At 38.3% G+C, this 24,864-nt stretch overlaps 1 protein-coding gene across 1 annotated transcript in view; it reads right to left on the reverse strand.

Annotated features, from left to right (window-relative positions):
* Positions 1-4,156: 4,156 nt before the first annotated feature.
* Positions 4,157-24,864, reverse strand: part of LOC107143805 — a 28,380-nt gene continuing 7,672 nt past the window's right edge. Inside the window, exon 5 of the mRNA XM_015487566.2 lies at positions 4,157-4,646. Coding sequence (XP_015343052.2) covers positions 4,517-4,646 — 130 coding nt within the window. The 3' untranslated portion in view covers positions 4,157-4,516. The remainder of the gene's footprint in view (positions 4,647-24,864) is intronic.

The following is a 24,864-nucleotide window of genomic DNA, read 5'->3' on the forward strand; positions in this document are numbered from 1 at the left end:
TTTGTACACCCAGGCAGGCAGCCAAGGTTCTCATAATTGGCAAGATTGGGCCACCTGCCCTGTCCCCTGGCCTTTGAGTTTGTTCACTTCTCATCTGTGGAGCTGGGGGAGGGGTGGGGAGAATTTCTAACTCCTTTAAACCCTGTCCTGAGTTTCTGACCAGTGGTTAGATGACTCCAAAGGGTTCCAATTGAAGCCTGATTTAGCCCTATGTGTATCAGGAACACCATACCCATGGTTGAGTTTGTGCTGGCCAGATATAAGTCAGCTCTGACCCCCTCAAGGCTGTCCTCTGGGCAACCACTGTGTTCCAGGGACATTTAGCTCTGAAGGTGTACAAACTCTTCCCTATGTTTTCTTCCTGAAAGATGGAGAGTTTGTTGGAGTGTGTGAATTCATGAGAAAGGCTTATTTTTGTCCAGGACCACTTTGTGCTTTTAATAGTAAAGTTATGTTTATTAAACTGAGCTCTGACACTTTATGATACTCGGGGGTTCTGTATGCCACTTCATCCTGGTCTTATGAAGCAGTTGTGTTTCTTTAAGTTGTTCATCCTGAGGTTAGTTTGCACTTCCTACTTTGTTCCCCTCCAAATAGAGGGCACCATTTTGTAAAGAGGGGAAACAAGCAAGGCTTGTGGCCACAGTGACTGGAGATGAGGAGGTAAGAATCTATTACAACCAAAAAAATGGCATTTGTTCTGAGCCCAAAAGCTAGGAAGAGGGATGTGGTATTCCTGTGGCAAATAAACCTTAGAGCTCTAGGGTCTGGTACCAAAGAATAGTAAATATAAGGAATTGGATCTACACTTTGCCTCCTAAATAGGAACACTTTTTTTTTTGTTTGTTTGTTTTTTAGTGTGATTCCAACATTTCCAGGAAAATCACACATGTTTTTTTCTGGTCAGTGATTTGGCCTGTTTGGTCTGAAAGTCCTCCTGTTTCCTCTAGTTGACTAACAAAATTGGAGGTTACTGGAATTGATCGATACGAAGGCAGAGCTTAGCAACTGAACAGCAATAAGACAGACTGTGAAGCTCAGTAGTAGAGTAAATGTGATGCCCTGGCTTCAATACCCAGCACTGAGGCAAAAGGAAGAACACACAGAGAGGATTTCTCCTTCCCAAGAAATCAAGGCTTTTAAAAGTAGAATAGTCCTATAAAGAGAAAGGGAAAGGAACTGAATCCTCCTCTTACCAGTGTCTCTGGTCCCAAAGTTCAAACTTTCTGAATCTTTTTTATGAAGAAGTAGGTTTAATAGTTTACCTTGACTTAAAGGACTTAGGTTTACTTATTTTATAAAGTTTATTCTAGCTGTGCACTGTGACACATGCCTATGATCTCAGGAAGACCTCAAGTTCAAAACCTCAACTTAGCAAGACCCTGTCTCAAAATAACATATACAAAGGACTGAAGATGTTGCTCAGTGGGTAAGTGTCCATGGGTTCAATCCCCTCCCCCGTACCCATACTACTACTACTACTATTACTACTACTACTACCACTAATAATAAAGTTTATTCTGTATTGACATTGTAGATTGAGTGGACTAACATGTAAAAATGCCCAACATATACTTTAATTGTATTAAAAAGGTTACAATACAGTGTATAACATAATCCTACTTATGATTTTTAAATACGTTATACATATACTTGTATATAATTTTTATATTCATTGAAGCACATATTTCTGTGTGTGTGTGTGTGTGTGTGTGTGTGTGTATGAGCCCCTGGGTTCAATCCCCAGGGAAAAAAAAAAAATCCAGAATTGGATCTGAAACTTGACCTTTTGATGGAAATGTTTGACTCCCCATTGGTCATTCAGCTACTGAAGCTTTTGCAAGAAGCATTAGAGTGCTAAGCCCTTCTACTGCTTCTGTATTTGAGTAAATTAGTGTAACCTTCATGTCTGGAAATGAGAACATGTTCATTGTGCTATTATAAACCATCATACATACACCCCATACACAAAATCTTGTTTTTTTGTAGTGCTGGGAATTGAACCCAGGGCCTCGTGCATGCAAGGCAAGCACCTTGCCAAATAAGCTATATCCCCAGCCCCCAAACACAAACTCTTTAATTTAGATGTTTAGATGTTTTTAACGCACTTCCCATGGGATAACCAAGTGAGAAGATCCTTCTGGATTTGTTTCTTAGAGAAAGGAGGCCTGTCTGGTCCCAAGGTGACTCTAGTGTTTTCTAATTGCCATCTCCCTTCCAGCTAGCCACTGAAAGACTGAGAGAGTCAAAAGGACTGGGGACAGTCCATATTGTTGAGTCCTTTTAAATATATCCTCCTTTTTTTTTTTAAACAGGGAGAGAGAGAATTTTAATATTTATTTATTTTTTTTGGTTTTCGGCGGACACAACATCTTTGTTTGTATGTGGTGCTGAGGATCGAACCCAGGCCGCACGCATGCCAGGCGAGCGCGCTACCGCTTGAGCCACATCCCCAGCCCGTATCCCCCTGTTTCTAAGGCATCATTTTATCAGTTTCCTCTGTCCCTGAATGATGTTTTTACCACGGGTTATTTATATAATGATAACCATTATTTGCATGAAGTGTGCTCATGGTCCCTGGGAACCCTGTTGATTTAAGTGCTATTATCAAGGGAAGAGGCTCACACTCTGTCCCCTAGTTGCCAACAAACACAAGCTCAGAGCCAGGCTCATGACTGAAGAGAGTAGGGACTGGCACCCAGAAAGCTAGGGAGCACAAACCCAGAGCCCATAGCAGGGCCATTGGGTGAGGGAGGAAAGCCCAGAGGAAGCAGTTACCTTTGTCCCCACCTTAGACTCTAGAGGTTATTGGGAAAAGTCTCACAGAGGAAGTGACAAAATCACACACCTGCCCACTGAGCTATGCTAATGAGCCAGGCCCTTGTGTACCAGGCTTCAAGCTGGCAATAGGCCATAGTCTGCCCAACACACCAGCTTTTTTGGATCTATCTTTCAAGGACTCCAGATGATCGTAATCTGTTTTTGAACTGAGTTGTTAACTTGGGTAACAGAAAAAGTAACTGAGATCCTCATCTGAAGGTCTCATATTACTGACTTTATTATTTAAGTCAGGATATCCTGTTCTGCTAAGAGTATGTGTGTGCCTGATCTTATATACACATTGAACAGTCAAAGGAGGAAGTCTCCCCAAAGAGTTTTTCCCTCTGGCCTCCTGACTACACACACATAACACTCCTAAATCTTTTGGATTTTGGACCATAGAATTTAGTACTATGTTTTGTCTTTGTTTTCCTTCTGAAGGAATGACTTTTTTACTATCCTTAGTATACATAGTGTTCTGGGGGAAAAAAAATATAATAACAGGTAATCCAAAAACAAAGGGCAGTTCAAGAAACCAATCAATCTGAAAATTTCTTTTTTTGTGGGGGTGAAGGAATACCAGTAATTGAACTCAGGGGCTCTCAACCACTGAACCACATCCCCAGCTCTATTTTGTATTTTAATTAGATATAGGGTCTCACTGAGTTGCTTTGCTGTTGCTGAGGCTGGCTTTGAACTCGTGATCCTCATGCTCAGCCTCCCAAGCCCCTGGGATTATACACTGCTGAAAAATTCTCTTTCCCTGTAAGGAGAGAGGGTGCCATTTCTCAGAGCATTACAGTATCATATTATGCATTCGGTTCTATAAATTTTTTTCTTTCCATCTCTTTATTTTTTTGCTCTTTTTTCATTTCTTGCCTTTCATTTCCTGGACTCCTCTTTCTTTTGCTTTCATCCTCAGTATTTTGAAAGAGAAAAAATAGCCTCTATTCTCAGATCAGAGTAACAGCCTCAGAAATAATACATACGTTGACAATTTTTTTTTTTTTTTTGGTGCTAAGGATTAAACCCAAGGCCTTGTGCATGCAAGGCAAGCACTCTAACAACTGAGCTATATCCCCAGTCCCTGACAAAAAATATTTTTAACCGTTAAAAACATAGAATCTGACAGATGCTATGGCACATGCCCGCAATCACAACAACTAGGGAGGCTGAGGTAGGAGACTCACAAGTTTGAGGCCAGCCCAACATCTTAGACCCTGTTTCAAATAAAAACTAAAAAGGACTGGAGATGTAATTCAGTGGTAAAGGGTCCCTGGGTTCAATCCGTGGTACCAAAACAAACAAACAACCTTACAGATTCTTAGGACTGGGATTGTAGCTCAGTGGGAGAGCACTTGTTTCTCATGTGCAACGCCCTGGATTCAGTTCCCAACACTGCAGACACACACACACACACACACACACACACACACACAAGACTCTGGACTGCTGGGGTTCATTCCCACCTCTACCAGCACTCCAGCAACTTTTTACCTTCTATATGTCAAGTTTCCTTAGCTTCAGTGTGGTGGATTGCATACTAATAATATCTCTATTAGATGGGGACATTGAGTAGATTGAGAGCATACTTAAAGCAGTTAACAGAAGTGCTCAATATATTTTAGTTGTTTTCATTTACAAAGAGCTTCTCTTTCAATATCTGCATGTTCTAAAGTACAGTTCTCTTTTTAAGTTACCTCCTGTTACTAATATGACTTCTTTCTCCTCTTGTAGGCTTCTTCTTCCTCTTTTCCTTCTTCTTTGATTCCACAGATTCTTCTGCTCCTCTTCCTTCTCTTAAGAATCTACTCTTTTCCCATTTCCTGGGGAAGATACAAGCCCTAAAGAGCATCACAGTCACCCCAGGTCATTGCTGTACTCAGGGTCTCCCAACATCTTCACCCAGCCCAGCTCAGTCTCTCTCCAGCCTTCCTGGCAAGAGGAATGCCATGGTGGATGGCACAGTGCCTCTGCAGCCCCAGAAATGATTTGTCCAAGGGTATGGGATACTTGCTTCTGAGCTCTGAAATAATTACAAGTTTGTGTAATTTTTTTGTTGTTGTTGTTTAGGTACTGGGATTGAACTCAGGGGCACTGGACCACTGAGCCACATCTCCAGCCCTATTTTGTATTTTATTTAGAGACAGGGTCTCACTGAGTTGCTTAGTGCCTCGCCTTTGCTAAGGCTGACTTTGAACTTGTGATCCTCCTGCCTCAGCCTCCTGACCCACAGGGATTACAGGCATGAGCCACTGTGCCTGTCCAGTTTTTGTTACTTTTTAAGGACTTGAGTCCATGTTCAAGTCACTGGTTTAGGGAAGGGAAGAGGAACATGGTAAGATTAGCAAGGTACAGAGGAAGTACTGTATAAATATTAAATTCATGAATGGTAACCTCAGGAAGAGCAATCAAGGGAGAGGTTGGAGTTTCCTCTGCCAACCAAATGCCAACCAAATGCCCCAAACTTTGCAGTGTAAAATAACAATCATTTATTATAATTCTATCATATGGTTCTAGGGCTTGACTGAGTTTCTCACTTGGGTTTTCTCAAGCAGTTGAGGTGATCACTGGGACTACAGTTGTCTTCAAGATTTCTCTCATGTTTGGTGACTGATAGGGTCAGTATTGGCTGTAAAGACCTCTGCAGGGGCTGTTGGTAAGAATAAAAACACATGTCTCTTCATGTGGCCTGGGCTTCCTCACAGCATGGTGGCTGAACTCTAAGGGTGAATGTCCCCAGGGACAACCATGCAGAAGACATATTGCCTTTTCTGACTTAGTCTTAGAAGTTACACACCATCACTCAAAATTCTCATTTCCATGGAGGTAAATCAGTAAGGTCTGCCCATATTATAGGAAACAAGGATTAGAATCTACTTTTGATGGGATGATTGTCAAACTATTTGATTTATAGCCATATTTAAAAAAACACACAATAATTTTCTAAGTTCTGGATTGCCATGGAATGGGGTGTACCAGCTAGGGGGGTTTCTATAATTAAAGGAATACCAGGCAGGGAGCATACTGACACCATTAGATAGGCTGCATTTTAATCCTGTGTTCGTAAGAGCTTTTAAAATTTTCTTTCTTTGCAGTACTGGGGATTTAACTTAGGTCCTCAAGCATGCAAAGCACACACTCTACCTCTAAACCATTTCCCTGGCTCTTTCCACAGATTCTGATTACTTCTCAGAGCATTCCAAGCCAACACTTCTCAGATCATTAGCCTTCCTTTTGGATACTAACATTTACCATTTTCCATTCAACATACATTCATTCTCTCTCTCTCTCTCTCTCTCTCTCTCTCTTTGAACCCAGGGGCACTTAACCACTGAACCACATCCCCAGCCCTTTTATGTTTTATTCTGAGACAGGGACTCGATAAATTGCTTAGGGTCTTACTAAGTTGCTGAGGCTGGTTTTGAACTCAAAATCCTCCTGCCTTAGCCTCCAGAATAGCTGGGATTACAGGTATGCGTGACAGCCTGGCTACCATCTCTTTTCTAGGGACTTTTCCAACCAAAAGAATTCAGGATCTGTTAGGTAATTTCTTGCCACGGATAGAAAAACTCAAAAATAACTGGGCAAATACAGGCCTGCCAAATGCCTGCCTTGTTTTCTCTCTCAGATCCTATGATCTAAGTAGCTAGTAGGTAGATGGATACAAAGAAAGGGAAATCACCTATACTAAGTCACACATAGAGTATACCAGCTAAGAGCACAAGATTTCAAAGGGCCATTTTTTGTTTGTTTTTGGCATTTTGTTTTGTCTTTGTGGTGTTGGGAATGGAATGCAGGGTCTTGTGCAAGTGTGGCAAGTGTCCATAATACTGAGCTACATCCCCAATCCTCAAAATGCTAGTTTTAATCCTGACTCAGTTACCTACTAGCAGTATGCTAAAGGAAATCATCTCTCATCTAAGGTTCCCATCTATAAAAATGATAAAATATCTGCCTCATAGGGTTGTCAAGGATTAAACAAGATAATATGTGCAGAGTTACTAAATTTAGGACTACAAACTTAGTTTTAAGAAGTAACTTTTTTTTCCATAGGGATTAAACTCAGGGGCACTTTACCACCTTAAATTTTGAGACTCAGTCTCTTGCAAAGTTGCTGAAGCTGGCCTTGAACTTTTATTTTTATTTATTTATTTTGGCCTTGAACTTTTGATCTTCTGTCTCAGCCTCTGAAGTTGCTAGGATTGTAGGCATGCACCACTGCACCCAGAGAAATAATATTTTTAAAAATTTATATCTGAGGGGCTGGGATTGTGGCTCAGCAGTAGAGCGCTCGACTAGCACGGGCAGGACCCAGATTCGATCCTCAGCACCACATAAAAATAAAGGTATTGTGCTGTGTCCATCTACACCTAAAAAATAAATATTTAAAAAAATTATATCTGAGCCAGGACTGGGGGTGAATGCCTGTAATCCCAGCAGCTTGGGAACCCGGGCCGCATGCATGCCAGGAGAGCGCGCTACCGCTTGAGCCACATCCCCAGCCCTCTTTTTTTTTTTAAGTTTGTTTTATTTTTAAATTTTTAATACCTCTATTTTATTTATGTATTTTTAAGTGGTACTGAGGATAGAACCCAGGGCCTCGCACTTGTTAGGCAAGCACTCTACCGCTGAGCCACAATCCCAGCCACCTCAGCTCTTTTTACTGTTTATTTTGAGATAAGGTCTCCCAAGTTGCCCAGGTTGAACTTGAACTTGCTATATTGCTGCCTTAGCCTCCTGAGTCACTAGAATTACTGGGGTATGTCACCATGCCCTGCTGTTATGAATATTTTTGTACAACCTTTATTCATGACCCTAATTTCTCATTGGAATAAATTTCTTATTAGAATAAATGCCAGTGGAAGAATGATTAAATCAAAGGGTTTGTATTTGTGATATCTTGAAACAAATTGCTCACTAGAAAGTACATTCTCCAAGCTATTATTTTTAAGTTATTTGCCTTTATCTTTTTTGTTTTATTAGGAAAATTCCACCCTGTTATCATTCTTATATTCATATAGACTCATATTTATCTATAAGTTCTTCTAAATATACATGATTTCTGTTTTTGAACAGTATTTAGAATTTCCCTTACAAGATAAATAAAGTAGGAAGTCTTACTTTATCCCAACTTTAATTGGTGGTTTTTTAGAAACATTTTTTTATTTGTAGATGAACACAATACCTTTATTTTATTTGTTTTTATTTTTATATGGCCCCTGGGATCGAACCCAGTGCCTCATACATGCTAGGCAAGCGCTCTACACTGAGCCACAACCCTGGCCCCTAATTGGTGTTTTATTAATTAGTATGATGTTGGCTATAAATGTGAAATTCCTTAATTCCTAAATTATTTTATTACTTGTTGTGTCTTATAGTTTCTCTCTACAATTTTTTTTCTTTTCTTTTCTTTTTTTTTTTTTTTTTATTAGATCTAATGGTTTTGAGACAAGGTCTCACCAAGTTGCTGAGGCTAGGTTCCAACTTGATATCCTCCTGCCTCTGCTTCCGGAGTCACTGTAATTATAGGCATGTGGGCTGGGGATGTGGCTCAAGCGGTAGCGCGCTCGCCTGGCATGCGTGCGGCCCGGGTTCGATCCTCAGCACCACATACAAAGATGTTATGTCCGCCAATAACTAAAAAATAAACATTAAAAAAAAAATTCTCTCTCTCTCTCTCTCTCTCTCTCTCTTTCTCTCTAAAAAAAAAAAAAAAATTATAGGCATGTACCACCACACCCAGCTATCCAAAGATACTTTTTATAGCAATCTGATATTTTTCTGTATCTAGAGATAGAATTTAAACCAAAGTATTGACCAGCAGCCAACCAGCACATTGTATATAAAATATATCCTGAATATGCAATTTTGGTTTGCTATTTTAATAGCCTCCATAAAATGCATGATACACACATAATCTATGACTTGTTTCTTCCCCCTTATTCATGTTGTTACTATGATTCTTGTCACTAAAATTGAATATTCTTAGTACATTTGCAACATGCTTGACATTTTGCCAATTAGCTCATCTCCACTTCATTTTCTCTGGGTTAAATATTATGTTCAAATTTTAGAAGAGTGTAAACATATTAATTATTGAAATGTATAATATCCCTAATTATTATTCTTTAACATGGCAAATTTCTGACAGCCAGGGTAGAAAAATGAGATGAAAGAAGCCAGAGACTCTGTCAAATATCATGTAGTTTCAGCAGTAACTATTTTAGTGATGATCATTTAAACAGATCACTTGTCAGATAGAGGGAATAATTTTCATTGTGCCAGATAGCAGGTGAGATTTAACTGGAATTTCAGCTTCATTTTCTGAAGGGTCATTTAGCTTAGCAATCTCCCAAGCTACATTATTGGGTGAATATGAATAGGGACCATGTCTCCCAGACTGCTTATGATATTTCTTTTGTGATTCCACTTGGCTTTCTACTTCTACTTTTGTGTCATTTCTCCAATTCTCTTCTTTTCGTTTTTCTTTCCAAACACCTATTTTCCCCACGTCTCTTCTCTGTAAGTGCCTCTAGGCTTGGTGATTCCTGCTTCAAAGATAATTATTGTACAACCAGTGCTATGCAGGCCAAATTGTTGCATGCAAAACAATGTCAAGTATCAAGGTCATAGCCAAGGGCACTACTTAAAACTGAGAAGAAGACTGTGCTTGGCAAAAACTAACTGAACTCTAATCTTTGCTTCAGACAAAATGGCTTCATTTGTATCTAATTTTTGCTCTTGGCCAATAAAAAATGAAAATCTACCACTAGTTTAATATAAATAGTTGACATGATTCCTAGACTCCACTCAAAGTGTGACTTTTTCCTCAGCTATTAACATTTTAATGTAATAGAAGAGTTTTTCCATTCTCATCCAGCAAAACACGTTACAATAGATTCTATACAGAGGATCCCTAAATGGATGCCCATGCCACACCTCAGTGCTAAACAAACACAAGCACAATGGAGAACATAGAAATTGTTGCTGTACCACTTTTCTTTCAGTTTGCTGCCCCTGGTCTAGGATGATGTCTCTGAAGAGTTGTCCTTGGTGCTTACTAAACTGCAAATTCTGGCTGGGGATATAGTTCAGTTGGTAGAGTGCTTGCCTCACATGCACAAGGCCCTGGGTATTTAAATCCCCAGCCCCCCCCCCACACACACACACACAAATACACACACACACATACACAAAACAAAACAAAAACAAAACTAAAAAACAAGCAAGCAAGCAAGCAAACAAACAAAAAAATCTAAATTGCAAATTCCCGGGCCCCACACCCATAGACTCTGACCCAGTAGTTCTGAAATGGGGTCCATGAATCTTTTGAGTTTACTAAATATCTCAACTGATGCTGATACAACTGGTCAAAAACACTAGTTTGCAGTGGCACACTCCTGTAATTCCTAATCAGGAGCCTGAGGCAGGACAGTCAGAAGTTCCAGGCTAGCCTCTACAACTTAGCGAAACTCTAAGCAACTTAGGCAAGAATCTCTCTCAAAATAAAGTGAATAAACAAATAGGACTGGGGATGTAGCTTAGTGGTAAAACACTACTGTGTTTAATCCTAGTACCAAAAATCAAAAAACAAGTGCTAGGCCAACTGTCCTTATTGGTTCTACTATTGACCAATTATTATGATTATTTTTTATTTGGTGCTGGGGATTGCACCTAGGATTTTGCACATGCTAGGCACATGCTCTACCATTGAGTTATTTCCCCAGCCTAATTATTATTTTTTAAAATTATTTTTTGTAGTTGTAGATAGACAGAATGCCTTTATTTTATTTGGTTCTCTTTATGTGGTGCTAACCTAGTGCCTCACACATGCTAGGCAAGTGCTCTGCCACTGAGCTACAGCCTCAGTTCTAGATACCAATTTTAATTTCAGAAATTATCTACAAAAAAAACCTCAAGAGACAGCCCCAGCCCAATTATTTTTAAATCATTTTAGTTTCTCTATTTTTGAAACCAATAATATGAATCTGATCAATCTTATTCCTTGGAGTTACATAAAGATGAAGATGATTATGTTGGAATTTATCTCAAAAGATGGTCACCAATATGCTCAGTAAAGAGTACTGAGCTTTTTGTTTGCTTTTGTAATACTAGGGCTTGAACCCAGGGCCTCATACTTGCCAGGCAAGTACTGTACCACTGAGCTACATCCTCAGACCCAGAACTATCTCCACTCCCCTGCCCTGGTAGGGGGTCAGGATTTAATCCAGGGGCAATCTACCACTGAATTATACCCCCGGTCCTTAATTTTTAAAATTTTATTATTTTGAGACAGGGTCTCACTAAGTTGCTGAGGCTGGTTTCAAACTTGCAATCCTCCTGTCTCCATCTCTCTGGTAGCTTGGATCACAGGTGTACACTACTGTGCCTGGCTTGAACTGCCCATTTTTTAAATGAATAAGTGATTTTAAAAATATATAAAAACAAACAAACAAAAATCAAATAACTGAGGAGGGGAGGGAGGACAGAGACTTACAAAGGTATACCAGAATGACCCCGCTCTTGGGTAAAGGTTCTCAGGTCTAACTCCCGAATATCCTCAGGCCACAAAAAGCAGTCACTGAGCACACCTTCTCACCAGGGCAAAGTCTCTCTGGTCTGTGGGCCCACCCTGCCTACTGGAATGTGTCAAGCCTGATAATTTCTGGAGCAGAAATGCAAGCCAGGGCTTTCCACAAACATCAGAAACTAATTTGATAGACATACAGTCTACTTACCTTAACTATTAAATTCTCCTACAAAGAATCTATCCTAAGGAAAAATCTAAAATACAGAAAAATTACGCAACAAACAAAACATTTAGGATGGTGGTTATTCTCTTGAATGAAGAAGAAAGCAGGTTGTAACCAAAGAGTAACTAACACTCAAAGGGTTTCTAAATTATACACAGTGTTTTATTTCGTATGTACATTATTCTAAAAAAAAAGCTATATTTCAAGTTATGTTCATGTCAGTTTTATTTACAATAACAACATAAAATGGAAACATAACATAAAACAATTTATTGGAAGGATTAATGTGAATATTAGGGGATAAGTTCTGGCATAGTAGGTAGAGTGCTTGCCTAGCATGTCTGAGACCCTGGGTTCAATCTCCAGCACCACAAAAATAAATAAATAAATGCAAATTTTTTAAAAGTTTATTTTGATATGGTATGAGGTAAGGATCTGTTTTTCCCCTAGACATTCAATTTTCTTAATATCATGTGTTTTTCTTTCTTTCTTTTTTTTTTTTAAGAAAGAGTGAGAGAGAGAGAAATTTTTAATATTTATTTTTTAGTTTTCGGTGGACACAACATCTTTGTTTGTATGTGGTGCTGAGGATTGAACCCGGGCCTCACGCATGCCAGGTGAGCGCGCTACCGCTTAAGCCACATCTCCAGCCCTCATGTGTTTTTCTTAATACATTTATTTTATTTTATGTGGTGCTGAGGATCGAACCCAGGGCCTCACACATGCTAGGCGAGTGCTCTACTGCTGAGCCACAACCCCAGCCCCAATAAATGCAAATTTTAAGAGTGAACATTAGTTCAATCATATGCTGAATGGAATATTCAATTATTAAAAATATGGTTAGGTAGCTCTATAAAGGAAAAAGTTTTCAATAAACAAAAACAAAACAAACAAACAAAAAAATCAATGAAGCAAAAATCTTATAACCACATGACAACAAACATGTAAAACAGTTCAAAGAATAAGAGTATGCTCTCTGGGCTAGGGTTGTGGCTCAGTGGTAGAGTGGTTACCTAGCATCCTAGCATTCATGAAGCACTGAGTTTGATCCTCAGCACCACATAAAAATAAAATAAAGATACTGTGTCCACCTAAAACTAAAAAAAATAGATATTTTTTAAAAAAGAGAGTATGCTCTGATAATATTGTTTGTTCTTAGCAAAAGAGATTGTGAATGCTTTTCCCTTTGTTTTTCTAATTTTCTGTGTTCGGTTATTTTGTTTTTAATAATTAAAATTTTTATTACCAAAGAGAAAAGAGTTTTCCACAAACTGTGCTTTGGTTCCACTGTAAATTAACATGGCAAGAAGTTGTACTAGCTTCTAAAGTTTCATGAGGGAGAAGTTTTCATAGAAAACAATAAAAAGTCAGAAAATAACACCTTTTCCTCAGATGTTTCTTGGTGGCTTCTGCCCCTGTACCTCTTACTTAGCCTTGCGCTAAGTAAGATTCAAATGTTTGCCAAAAATTGAGGTTTCCCCTCCTTTTGGTTCCTGTCATTGGCCAGCCAGCCTTTCAGTCATCAGGGACTTCCAGTATCTTAGTCACACACATGTCTCACAGCAAGGAGCTGACTAATCCTAGAGCCGGGGCAGCTTGTTAGGCAACCTTTCACACAGTGCCCATTGCTACCTATTGCACAACATGTTTGACTGGGAATGATAAAAGCCATGGTTTACATTTGACTCCAGTCACCTTGTCCGTGCCAGAAGCTTAAGCGTGTAAACATCACCCGCTGCCTTTAGAAAGATGTTGACGTTCTGTTCTGGGCTCCCTAATGTTGTGTAACATGGGGGAGGGGTAGAGAAGGAGAGGGAGGGCCTATGACAAGAAGCAGACAGTTTACAAACTTATAACCACACTTTCTGCTTTATTCATGAAAGAAATGAAAAGCTTAATTTATGCATTATAACTTCAAATAAACTTTTCATTTTTCTATACTGGGGTTGAACCCAGTGGCCCTCTACCTCTGAGCTACATACCTAGCCTGGTTTATTTTTTCAGTCAGGGTCTGGTTAAATTGCTGAGGGTCTTGCCAAATTGCCCAGGCTGGCCTTGAACTTGTGATGCTCCTGCCTTAACTTCCACAGTTGCTAGGTTTACAGGCATGAGCCACTGTGCCTGGGCTTAATCAATACTTTCAATATGTTTCTATTAATCCATTGTTAACATGTAAGTCTCTGACTGAAACAGATACATTTTTTTCAGTGAGAAAATTAGGTCCAATGGGAAAAAGCAATTGTCTTATTACTAAAAATTCTGTTGTAATTTCATCAATGCTACTGTATAGAATGAATTTGAAGACATTCAAAAAATGTCTTTTGAATGAAAAGAAGGTTCTGTTTTGTTTCTTGAGACTGAGAGTTTCCTCTTTTAACAAATCCTGCAGCTATGTCCAGATTCAGGGGAAAGAAAGAGAAAAACCTTGAATGACAGAAGAATAAGGATTTCTTTCTTTTTTTTTAATTTTAATTTTTGTAGTTTTAGGTGGAAAGTATGTCTTTATTTTATTAATTTTTATGTGGTGTTAAGGATCGAACCCAGTGCCTCACACATGCTAGGCAAGTGCTCTGTCACTGAGCTACAGCCCCAGCTCAAGAATAAGGATTTCAATTATCATTTGCTTCAGGAATAGATATTACCTTTTTTTTTTTTTTTGTATCAGAGGTTGAACCCAGAAGCACTTAACCACTGAGCCACATCCCCAGCAACCCCTTTTTTAATGTTTAAAAAAATTTTTTAAATTTTTTAATTGATTTTTAAAAAATGACAGTGGTATACATTACAATTCTTATTTCACGTATACAGCACAGTTTTTTATATCTCTGGTTGTATATAAAGTATGTTGATACCAATTCGTGTCTTCATACATGTACTTTGGATAATGATGTCTATCTACCATCCTTGCTAATCCCCCCGCCCCCTCCCTTTCCCTCCAACCCCTCTGCCCCATCTAGAATTCATCTATTCCTTCCATGCTCCCCCTCCCTACTCCCTACTGAGTCAGCCTCCTTATGTTACTGCTGTTAAGCTGTTAACTGGTGACTTGACGAGTCCTTGCTTCCCCAGTGTTGAAGAATAACACCAAAGAAGCACGCAGAGGCAAGGTCAGAGTAGAAATTAGAAGTTTATTAAAGGACAGCAGAAAAGACTTCTCCCGGAGGAAGAAGGGGACCCAAGAGGTGGAATCCATGGAAGTGCGGTTGTCTCCCCATTTTATAGTTTTGGTGATGGAATGTAAGGGGGAAGGGTTAGGACACAGGTGGGCCAAACAAGTAGTCTGGGCAGGAAGGACTTCATCATCACTTCTTGGGATGGGCTATCTCCAAATGTGTTGGGGGCTGTTTCCTGGGTTCCATTAACATTTCTTTGGGGTGGACTTTGGCCTAGGGCCTTTCTGAGACTTCATTAACATTCCATGAGTTGTCCTGCGTTTCCCGGAATCATTGTCAGCATGGCCTCCATTTTAGATTTCACTCGATATTAGACCCGATTTACCTAACTACACTAACTACCTAATTTTAAATCTGGCTTCACTTATATCAGAGAAAACATTCAGCATTTGTTTGGACTGGCTAACTTCACTTAGCATTATCTTCTCCAACGCCATCCATTTACCTGCAAATGCCATGATTTTATTCTCTTTTATTGCTGAGTAAAATCCCATTGTGTATATATGCCACATTTTTTTAAATCCATTCATCCACTGAAGGGCATCTATGTTGGCTCCACAGTTTAGCTATTGTGAATTGTGCTGCTATAAACATTGATGTGGCTGTGTCCCTGTAGCATGCTGTTTTAAAGTCTTTTGGGTATAAACCGAGGAGAGGGATAGCTGGGTCAAATGGTAGTTCCATTCCCAGATTTCCAAGGAATCTCCATGCTGCTTTCTTTATTGGCTACACCAATTTGCAGTCCCACCACCAATGTATGAGTGTACCTTTTTCCCCACATCCTCGCCAACACTTATTGTTGTTTGTTTTCATAACAGCTGCCATTCTGACTGGAGTGAGGTGATAACTTAGAATAGTTTTGATTTGCATTTCTCCAGTTGCTAGAGATGGATGAACATTTTTTTATATATTTGTTAATTGATTGTATATCCTCTTCTGAGAAGTATCTGTTCAGGTCATTGGCCGATTTGTTGATTGGGTTATTTATTTTTATGGTGCTTAACTTTTTGAGTTCTTTATATACCCTAGAGATTAGTGCTCTATCTGATGTATGAGGGTTAAAAATTTGCTCCCAGGATGTAGGCTCTCTGTTCACCTCATGGATTGTTTCTTTTGCTGAGAAGAAACTTTTTAGTTTGATTCCATCCCATTTATTGATTCTTAGTTTTAATTCTTGCACTATATAGGAGACTTATTAAGGAAGTTGGGGCCTAATCCCACATGATGAAGATTAGGACCTACTTTTCTTCTATTAGACGCAGAGTCTCTGGTTTATTCCTAGGTCCTTGATCCACTTTGAGTTGCGTTTTGTGTATGGTGAGAGATAGGGGTTTAATTTCATTTTGTTGCATATGGATTTTCAGTTTTCCCAGCACCATTTGTTGAAGATTCTATCTTTTCTCCAATGCATGTTTTTGGCACCTTTGTCTAATATAAGATAATTTTAATTTTGTGGGTTAGTCTCTGTGTCCTCTATTCTGTAACATTGGTCTACCAGTCTGTTTTAATGCCAATACCATGCTGTTTTTGTTACTATTGCTCTGTAGAATAGTCTAAGGTCTGGTATAGCGATGCCACCTGCTTCACTCTTCCTGCTAAGGATTGCTTTAGCTATTCTGGGTCTCTTATTTTTACAGATGAATTTCATGATTGCTTTTTCTATTTCTATGAGGAATGCCATTGGGATTTTGATTGGAATTGCATTATATCTGTATAGTGCTTTTGGTAGTATGGTCATTTTGATAATATTAATTCTGCCTATCCAAGAGCAAGATAGATCTTTCCATCTTCTAAGGTCTTCTTTGATTTGAATCACCTCTTTCATTGATTCCCAAGTATCTTATTTTTTTTTTCCCGAGGTTATTGTAAATGGGGTAGTTTTCTTCATTTCCTTCTCAGAGGATTGCAACCCCTTTTAATTTTTTTTAGTTTCAATGACCTTTATTTATTTATTTATTTATGGTACCCCCAGCCCCCCTCCCTTTTTTTTTGGGGGGGGGTACTGGGGATTGAACTCAGGGGCACTTAACCACTAAGCCACATCCCTAGCCCTATTTTATATTTTATTTAGAGACAGGGTCTCACTGAGTTGCTAAATGCCTTGCCATTGCTGAGGCTGGCTTTGAACCCTCAATCCTTCTGTCTCAGTCTCCCAAGCCACTGGGATTATAGGCATGCACCACCATGCCCAGCCCTAAACCTTCTTTTGAGTGTGAAAGAAGACCAAAATATGTTTCATTTTTACTTGGTTACAAGGAATATTTTAATTTTTAAAAAAATTTCTTTTTTAAAAATTGGTGTATAATTATATATAATAGTGGTATTTGTGGTTACACATTCATATATGCACATAATATAACAATATAATTTGGTATAAAGGATAGTTTTAAATACCTGGAAGAGCATAAAGCAAAAGCTAGATACCCATTAAAGTAGGATCAGATGGAAAATTATTTTTCCTTTATTTATTTGTTTATTTGTTGTTGTTGTTGTTTTACGAGAGATCAAACTCAGGGCTTCACCCACACTGTACAAGTGCTCTTCCAAGGTGCTATACCACCAACTTTGGCATGGAAGATTGCACAGTGGTTACGCAGATCACAATACAGTCAGTCTAGCCTCTTTTTCCTCCTAAACTGGCAGGACAAAGTGAATTCTTTATTATCAAATGCCTAGTAAGTTTTCAATCATACCAGTACATAACTAACCAGGTCATCTACTTTGACTTACTCTTTCTTTAATAATTAGGAATTATGCTGATCATTAACCAATAAACATCATTAACCAATAAAACCTGAATATGAAAGATGTTTCCAAGTTGGACAGGAGCAAAAGCCAAAACTCACAAATAACTACTACCTTGTTTTTCTAGGTGTAACTGATGTCCCTGCTAAAATTCAATCTTCAAATGTCTATAATGAAGAATTTCACCTTTGGCTTTAGGTATAAAGGAATCTTTTTTTTTTTTCTCTTTTATTAATGAGGTCAACAAAAATGGCCAAAACAAGATCTAGGGATGTAGCTCAGTTGTGGAGCCTTTGCCTAGTATATGTGAGGCCCTAGGTTCACTCTTTAGTACTGCAAAAGAAAAGGAAAAAAAAAAAAAAAGCCAGAATATTTTATAGGTCATTGGTTTGTAGGAATTAAGTGATATCCCTAAAAAGTTAATATTTGACTAGCTAAAATCATTTCCAAGGTGAATATGACTATTTTCTGCTTAAAAAAAAAATGATAGGGAGCTGGGATTGTGGCTCAGCAGTAGAGCTCTCGCCTAGTATGTTTGAGGCCCTACGTTCAATCCTCAGCACCACATAAAAATAAATAAAATAAAGGCATTGTGTCCAACTACAATTAAAAAATAAATATTAGGAAAAAATGATAGGCTGGGTGCGGTGGTGCACGCCTGTAATCCCAGCAGCTCGCTAGGCTGAGGCAGGAGGATTGCGAGTTCAAAGCCAGCCTCAGCAATAGTGAGACACTAAGCAACTCAGTGAGACCCTCTCTCTAAATAAAATACAAAAAATAGGGATGGGGGATTGGGGTTGTGGCTCTATGGTAGAGCACTTGACTAGTATGTGTGAGGCACTGGGTTTGATCCTGAGCACCACATAAAAATAAATAAATAAAGGTATATTTAAAAAAATAGGACTGGGGATGTGGCTCAGTAGTCAAGTGCCCCTGAGTTCAATCCCTGGTACCAAAAAAAAAAAAAAAAAAAAAAAAAAGGAATAGTCAACCTCAGACCCAGTGAAACAGGAAAATAACACATTAAATCTAATCTAGAGGCTGTGGCTGGGGCTCAGTGGTAGAGTGCTTGCCTCGCATGTGTGAGGCACTAGGTTCAATCTTCAGCACCACATAAAAATAAACAAATAAAATAAAGGAATTCTGTCCATCTACAACTACAAAAAATGTTTAAAAAATCTAATCTAGAGAATCAGGTATATCTGATCCTTATGCTAGGCTATGATTATACTTTTTAAAATAAATGGGTATTTGTTAACAGGTATATTGTTAAGAGGATTCTTTCAGTTATATTTGTTTTCATAGAATGTCCCCAGAAAGCAATTTGCAAGATGAAGGATTTTTTATTTCAGCATATTGCAAATAGCATTAGGTCATCAGAAGTAGGTTTTCTATTTTAGTTTTTCCTAAATAATTTCTCTCATTGTTGGAGCACTAATTGATAATATTATATAAAGCTTTTGACCTTTTTTTCTGGTAGACTAGATTATGAAAGAACTTCTCTAATCTGTGATAGAACATATACTTGGGAACATGAATCATTTGAAATCAGCAGTTCTACAGTGTCAAATGTGGAGACACTTTTGAGTCAAGGAAATTGAAGTCTAGATAGTGACTACATGGCTTAATCCAGATTATAAAATCAGTCAATGGACTGAAAGCCATTAGTAGACTCTAGAACTTTTGATCAAAATCCATTAGTTCCACTAAGCAACATTACTTTAGATAATTACAATACAAAAACTATTGAAACGGAGAAATATCTGAAGTCAATAGCAGATGTAAGCTCAATAGTTTAAAAAATTTTAACAATAGCTTAAAATAAATTCAAGAAGCACAGCGTACCATTAAAGGTAAATACATAGGCAAATATAAAAGCCAGTATAAATGTATTTTTATTTGTAACTTTTATTTTCCTATCTAATTTAAGGAACAACTACATAAAGCAATATTTATAAAACTTGTTTTGATGGGTATACAATGTATAAAGATAAGTGTATATCAGTAATAGCACAAAGGAAGGGAAAAGAAATGGTTTATCAGGGGGGAAAAAGCATGTATACTACAAAATTAAGCTGGCCTTAATCTGAAGGAGGGTTTGTTGTTTTGTTTTGTGGTTATGGCAATTGAACCCAAGGCCTTGCAAATGCTGAGCATATGCTGTACCATTGAACTACATACCCAGCCCTGAACTAGATTTGACAGGGTCTCACTAAGTTGCTCAGGCTGGTCTCCAACTTGCATTCCTTCTGTCTCATCATCCCATGTACCACTGGGTCTGGGAGTTTGTTTTCAAGCTAAGAGGTTAATTGTAGTCCCTAAGACAACCACTAAGAAAATAATTAAAAATAGAAAATAAAAGAAACAACAAAGTAATTAAGAAAATATAACAGAACATACAAAAAACAAAAAAAAGCAGTAATGGGGAAATAGAAGACAAAAAATAAGCATAAGACACACAGAAAACAAATAGCAAGATTACTGATGTAAATCTTACATTATTAGTAACTATATTAAATGTAAATGGACCAAACACTAAAATCAAAGGCAGATATTTATAGAATGGATTTAAAATGATCCAACTGGAAGTTGGGTGTGGTTGAACCTATAATCTCAGCTACTCTGGAGGCTAGGCAGGATATTCACAAGTTTGAGGCCAGCCTGGGCAATTTACAAAGACCTTGTTTCAAATTTTTAAAAAACATTTAAAAATGTTAAAAGATTTGGCTGGGGATATAATTCTGTGGTAAAGCACTAGCCTAGCTTGCAGAAGGCCCTGGATTCAATCCCCAGCTCCACAAACAAAATCACAATGAGATACTTCCTTACATCCATTAATTAGATGGATGTAATAAAAAGTCAGAATGTCAGGCATGGAGGGCCTCTGTCCATAGTCTCAGCTACCTGGAAGCCTGAGGTAGGAAAATCAATTGAGATCAGGAGTTCAACAGTTCAAGGACATGGAGATTCCTTGGAAAGCTGGGAATGGAAGCACCATTTGACCCAGCTATTCCTCTTCTCAGACTATACCAAAAGGACCTAAAACCAGCATACTACAGGGACACAGCCACATCAATGTTTATAGCAGCACAATTCACAATAGCTAAATTATGGAGCCAATCTAGATGTCCTTCAGTGGATGAATGGATAAAAAAATGTGGCATTTATACATAATGGAATATTACTCAGCACTAAAAAATAATAAGATCATGGCATTTGCAGGGAAATGGATGGCATTAGAGCAGATTATGCTAAGTGAAGTTAGCCAATCCCAAAAAAACAAATGCCGAATGTTTTCTCTGATATAAGGGGGGGTGACTCAAAGTGGGGTAGGGAGGGAGAGTATGGGTGGAAAATTACCTCTAGATAGGGAATAGGGGTGGGAGGGAAAAGGAGGGAGAATGAAAATAGCAAGGATAGTGGAAGGAGATGGTCATCATTATACAAAATTCATGTATGAAGATGTGAATTTGGTGTCAACATACCTTATATACAGAGATTTGATAAATTGTGGTATAAAGGTGTATTAAGAATTGTAATGCAAAAAAATTATGAACGTAATGCACTCCTCTATTGTGATATATGTAAGAAATAATAATAGTGAAAAAAAAAAAGAGTTCAAGGACAGCCTGGCCAGTATAGTGAGATCTTGCTTCAGGAAAAAAAAAAAAAAAAAGAAGAAGAAGGAAAGAAAAGAAAAGTGTCTGGGGCCATAGTTCAGTCCTACCTACCATGTGTGAAGCCCTGGATTCCATCCCCAGCACCACCAAAAGAACAAAACAAAAAAAGTCAGATAATAACAAGTGGTGGTAAGTATGTTTGTTTTTGTTTCTGTTTTTTGTAGTTGATGAACCTTTATTTTATTCATTTATTTATATGCAGTGCTGAGAATTGAACCCAGTGCCTCACACATGCTAGGCAAGCTCCCTACCACTGAGCCATAACCCCAATCCTCCCCACCCCTTTTTAATTTTTATTGTGAGACAGGGTCTCACTGTCTCACTAAGATGCTTAGGGCCTAATTTGTTGAGGCTGGCTTTGGACTTGTAATTGTCCTTCCTCAGCCTTCTGAGTCACTGAGATTACTTAACCCCTGAGTTACATTCCCAGCCATTTTTTTAAAATACCTTTATTTTATTTATGTATTTTTATGTGGTGCTCAGGATTGAACCCAGTGTCTCACATGTTCTAGGCAGAACTCTACCACTGAGCTACAACCCCAGCCCCACCAGCCATTTTTATTTTTTACTTTTGGGCAGCATCTCACTAAGTTGCTGAGGCTGGTCTCAAACTTGGGATCCTCAGGCCTCAGCCTTTGGAGTCACTGGGATTACAGGCATGTCCCACAGTGCCTGACTGAGTATAGGTTTTCTTTATTAGGGTGATGCAAATGTTCTGGAATTGGTGGTGACTGAGGTGTAATATACTAATATCCACTGAACTGTATACTTGGGATAAAATTCATGGTATTTAAATTGTATCTCAATATAGCTATTATATGTATATGCCATATATCAGGAAACTGAATATAAAGATAAAAGAAAAATTGAGTAAATTCTGAAAATCATACATAGTCATGATGATTTTGAAAGAAAAACTAGTATAGACAGCCATTCCTTGAAAGTTTTTTGGTTGATTTCCTTGGTCAAGAAATACACTGCCTTATCTCTAGAATACATCAGCATGCCCACATTCCCACATTAATAATACATGTCCATAGTCTGCAGATGTTATCAGCCACTGGCATTTACCTAGTAAATCAAACATGATTCCCTGGGCTCCAAGTTTATATTAAATTCTGATTTACCTACTTAGGTCTTATAGAAAAAGATTTAGATCATTTATGGCAAATGACCTCTAGGGAAGTAAAAGATAATTTGGGTTCTAAATGACCTAGATGGATTTTTCTCCTAAGCAGCTTTCCTGGATAACTGCTCACCTCTCTGCTATCACAGACACACCAATCTCTGAGAGTAGAAGTGTAATCCTTATGGCTTAAGTAAAGCAGCTACTTTTTCTGGCTCAGTTCAAAACCTGACGCTCAGGCTTCTCAAGTTACCTGATACAAGTGATAAAAATGACTCCTAGAATGACAGATGATCTTAGATGACGATGGACAGATGAATTTTGGACTCTGGCAATACAAAACAGTCCAAGAAAAAGGTTTAAGGTTTAATTTCCAATTACCTTCAAATTGCATAACAATATGATTGTAGCCTGTTCATTCATACACACACACACACACACACACACACACACACACACAAAGACTTCTCTCTCCTGCAACCTGCACACTCAGAAAAATGAGAAATTATACCCCATCTGATTCAAATGTATGATATGTCAAGATCATTGTACTGTCATGTACTGTGAATTCATTTTTTAAGTAAATTCTATAATTATCTTCTGTATGATATAATTATGTGGCATTATGTTTTATATGTATTAANAAAAAAAAAAAAAAAAAAAAAAAGACTTCTCTCTCTCTCTTTTTTTGTACCAAGTATTGAACCCAGGGGCACTTAACCACTGAGCTACATCCTCACCCCCACCTTTTTTAAATATATCTTTTTTAGATATTGATGAACCTTTATTTTATTCATTTATTCATATGTGGTGCTGAGAATCAAACCCAGTGCCTCACACATGCTAGGCAAGCGCCCGACCACTGAGCTACAACCCCCACCCTTCCCACCTCTTTTTAATTTTTATTTTGAGACAGGGTCTCACTGTCTCATTAAGTTGCTTAGGGCCTAATTTGTTGAGGCTGGCTTTGAACTTTTGATCATCCTGCCTCAGCCTCCTGATCCACTGAGATTACAAGTGTGTGCCATCATGACCAGTCAGTACAGTTTTAAAATGGGATGTTAAGGTGTTTATGATTCTGCAACTTTCTATTCTAGTTTAAAAAACTGTCATTTTTCTAAGTCAGTTTTTTTTTTGTTTTAAACAACTAAATAGGTTAACAAATGTCCCATACTTCATTTGTTCACTCTGCCATTGACTGGACATATAGACTGCTTTTAATATTTAATGAGTACAAAAATCTTGCGATAAGCATCCTGGTGTATTTATTTTTTTGCACTCATAATTTCTATAAGCTCAACTCCTCATAGTATATTCTTTCCTTTCTTTTTTTGGTACTGGGGATTAAACCCAGGGGTGCTTTACCACTGAGTTACATCCCCAGCCTTTTTTACTTTTTATTTTGACAGGGTCTTACTAAATTGCTTATAGCCTTACTAAATTGCTAAGTCAGGCCATGAATTTATGATCTTCCTGCCTTGGCCTACCAAATTGTGGGGATTATAGGTGAGCACCACCATGCTCAGCACAGTGTTTCATTTCTTGTCATCAAGGGGAAAAAAATCACTTAACTCAAAGAGATAGCAGAGGGTCATAGCTAGGAGATTCTGCAGTCAGGCTTTCTGGGTTCAAAGCTTGTCTCTGTTGTTTACTAGTGTATGACCTTGAACAGATTACTTAATCTTTGCAGGCCTTGGTCTCCCTTTCTGTAAAAAAGAGGCAATTATATTATCTCACTTATATAGTTATTAGAGGATTAAGTGAATTATTAATTGTAAGTAAGTTGGCATATATTAAGCTCCATGTATTGTTTCTTTTTCTTTTCTCTTTTGGTATCTGGGATTGAATTCAGGGTGCTTAACTAACTACAGAGCCACATTCCCAGCCCCTTTTTGAAATACTTTATTTTGAGACAGGGTCTCGCTAAGTTTCTTAGGATTTTGCTAAATTGCTAAGGCTGGCCTCTAATTCGTGATCCTCCTGTGTCAGCCACCCAAGTCACTGGGCTTACTGGTCTGTATCATGGTACCTGGCTGAGTTCCACATGTTTTCAATTAATTTCAAAAATAAATCTTTCCTTTGGTTTTCCCCCAGAATAATGTTACTACCTCTTTATTTCATAAAAAAGTGAATACAGGAACACAAGTATTTAAATTATTTTGAGGTTTAAAAATCTTAAATATTGCTGGGCATGGTGGTGCATGCCTATGATCCCAGTGTCTCAGGAGGCTGAAGCAAGAGGATTGTGAGTTCAAACCCAGCCTCAGCAAAAGTGAGGCACTATGCAACTCAGTGAGACCCTGTCTCTGAATAAAATACAAAATAGGGCTGGGGATGTGATTCAGTGGTCAAGAGCCCCTGAGTTCAATCCCTGGTACCCACCTGCCAAAAAATCTTAAATATTGCTGGGCATAGTGGCACGTACCTATAATCCCAGCTACTTGGGAGACTGAGGCAGGAGGATTACAAATTCAAGACCAGCCTCAGTCACTTATTGAGATCCTGTCTCAAAATTTGAAACAATTAAGAAAAGATTTATGAATATGGCTCAGTGGCAGAATACC

The sequence above is a fragment of the Marmota marmota genome, unplaced genomic scaffold (genome assembly GCF_001458135.2).
Source record: "Marmota marmota marmota unplaced genomic scaffold, marMar, whole genome shotgun sequence".
NCBI classification, from domain to species: Eukaryota; Metazoa; Chordata; class Mammalia; order Rodentia; family Sciuridae; genus Marmota; species Marmota marmota.